Source organism: Bubalus kerabau, chromosome 1 (assembly GCF_029407905.1).
Source record: "Bubalus kerabau isolate K-KA32 ecotype Philippines breed swamp buffalo chromosome 1, PCC_UOA_SB_1v2, whole genome shotgun sequence".
Classification (NCBI taxonomy): Eukaryota; Metazoa; Chordata; class Mammalia; order Artiodactyla; family Bovidae; genus Bubalus; species Bubalus kerabau.
Window position 1 is genome coordinate 208,713,508 of NC_073624.1, and position 2,416 is coordinate 208,715,923.

The 2,416-nt window shown below is 43.1% G+C and overlaps 1 protein-coding gene across 1 annotated transcript; it reads right to left on the bottom strand.

Annotated features, from left to right (window-relative positions):
- Positions 1 to 265: 265 nt before the first annotated feature.
- LOC129642144 (olfactory receptor 2Y1-like) lies at positions 266 to 1,965 on the bottom strand. Its single transcript, XM_055566699.1, has one exon. It carries the CDS (start codon positions 1,202 to 1,204, stop codon positions 266 to 268), a length of 939 nt encoding a protein of 312 aa, XP_055422674.1. The 5' UTR covers positions 1,205 to 1,965.
- Between the last annotated feature and the right edge of the window lie 451 nt (positions 1,966 to 2,416).

The window sequence follows — 2,416 nt, forward strand, 5'->3', positions numbered from 1 at the left end:
GCTGGGAAAGATTGAGGGCAGGAGGAGAAGGGAACGACAGAGGATGAGATGGTTGGATGGCATCACCAACTCAATGGACGTGGGTTTGGGTGGACTCCAGGAGTTGGTGATGGACAGGGAGGCCTGGCGTGCTGCGGTTCATGGGGTCGCAAAGAGTCGGACACGACTGAGCGACTGAATGGAACTGAACTCCCCTCCAGGGATCAGATGGGCTCCAAGGTGTGAGAGCTACGACAGATGACTGTATTATTCCTCCTTTTCTCTCCTACACTGAGTATCTGCCTCTCCCTAGTACCTTCCTCACAGCCCCCTTCACATCCTTGTTCCTTAGGGTATAAATTAGAGGATTGAGCATAGGGGTAACTATGGTATAAAAAAGGGCTACAAACTTTCCCTCACTCTCAGAATAACTGTGCATGGGTTGGAGGTACGTATAGATGGCTGAGCCATAAAAAAGGGAAACCACCAAGAGATGGGACCCACAAGTCCCAAAAGCCTTTCTTCTCCCAGCCACTGACCTGACTTTCAGTGCTGTCTGAACAATGTATGCATAGGAGCCTAGAATTAGTACTGCAGGAACAACCAAGATTATGGCTCGAGCCACAAACATCTTGGTCTCTGTCCCTTCTGTGTCCTCACAAGCCAGCTTCAGGAGAACAGTCATCTCGCAGAAGAAGTGATTCAGGAGATGGAGACCACAGAGAGGCATAGCCATCATGAGGCCTGTCTGAACCAGAGAGTTCATGCAGCCTCCTACCCAGGAGGCAATAGCCAGTGTCTGGCAGAGGCGGGGGTGCATAATGGCTGTGTAGTGGAGTGGATGACAGACAGCAGCATAGCGGTCAAAGGCCATCACCACCAGGAGCACACATTCAGTGGAACCTAGGGCAAGGGAGCTGAAGAGCTGGACCACACATCCTTCGTAGCTGATGGTCCGGTCGAGTCCATGAAGGTTGATCAGAAGCTGGGGCACAGTGCTGGTGGTATAGCAGAGGTCCAGGAAGGAAAGATGTCTAAGAAAGAAGTACATGGGCGTGTGCAATTGACGTTCCAGGAGGGAAAGAGTGATGATGGTGGTGTTGCCAAAGATAGTTAAGGAGTAGAAAACTAAAATAAAGACAAAAAGGATGGGCTCCAGTTGAGACCAATCTGAGAAGCCCATTAAAATGAAGCCTTCTCTAAAACTTGTGTTGAAACTTTCCATTTTTGCCTGTTCAAATAGTAGAAGACAATGTAATGACTCTTATGAAGAAGGATTTAAAAGTTATTTCACAATTTTCCCTAGATAATCCTAACTCATGCATTGTGTTATCTGTTTTGCTATTCAGCTCCATTCTGTCCAGTCTTCTCCTACTTTGAGAGTGAAGATTACTAGATTAAGAATGATGTGACTTTCATTTGAACTCCAGTCCTGTTATGTGCTTGCTCTATGATTTCAGCCAAGCCACTCAATCCTTGGGACTTGATGTTTCCTTGTCTGAAAGCAGAGACAATCTGTTGAGAAGAATCAAGAAAAGTATAGATCCATCCTTTTGGGAAAAAAAAATTAGCAACAAATATGCTTCTTGTGATGAGTTATGATGCCTAGAATAATTTCCCCCTTCTCCAACTGATAAATATATCCATCAAATCCCCATAACATAAATATAAATAAAATTTTAATTGGTCAAAAAATGACAATGCATGTAAGGTACAGACTTCTCCCATCTTCCTATTTACTGTTGATCCTATTTCCTTTTGGAAACTTCTTCTCCACTGGCTTCCATAAATACACATTCTCCTCCTTGTCAACTCAGTGTATTCTCCTTTGATGGTGCCTCTTCTTTCAATAAGGTCTTAAATATTTTCATTCCCTGGAAACTTTACCTGGCTGTCTCCTCACCCTACACACTCTTTCTGGTGATCCCACTCATGGCTTCAGTTACCAATAATGACTTCCAAGTATTGGTTTGCAGCCAAGACTGCTCTGTGAACATTTCTACTCAGATAATCCACAGGCATCTCAAGTTTAGCATGTTCAAGTCTCATATCTTCCCTCCAAATATGCTTCTGTTGCATTCCCTTACTCGGTAAGTGATAGCCTCTTCCCCCTAAAAAAATTTTGTGGTTATCTCAGATCTCTCCTCACTCCATCCTAAAACTGATTGCTCAATATGTCCTATTGAATCTATAGCCTAAATATCTTTTACTTCTTTCTCCTTTTCATCTTGTGTTTTCAATGACTTGATTGATGGCTCAATATTTCCATAATGTTCCAAAATATCTTGTTTAGAGACTATTTATGAATCAACTCCTAACACTATTGTCAGAATGACTTTCTTAAATTGCAAATAAGATCGTGTCTCTTCACTGCTCAGAATTCTTGAATCATGCTGCTCTTTAGTATCAGGGGACTATCCAAATGCCTTAGAATACT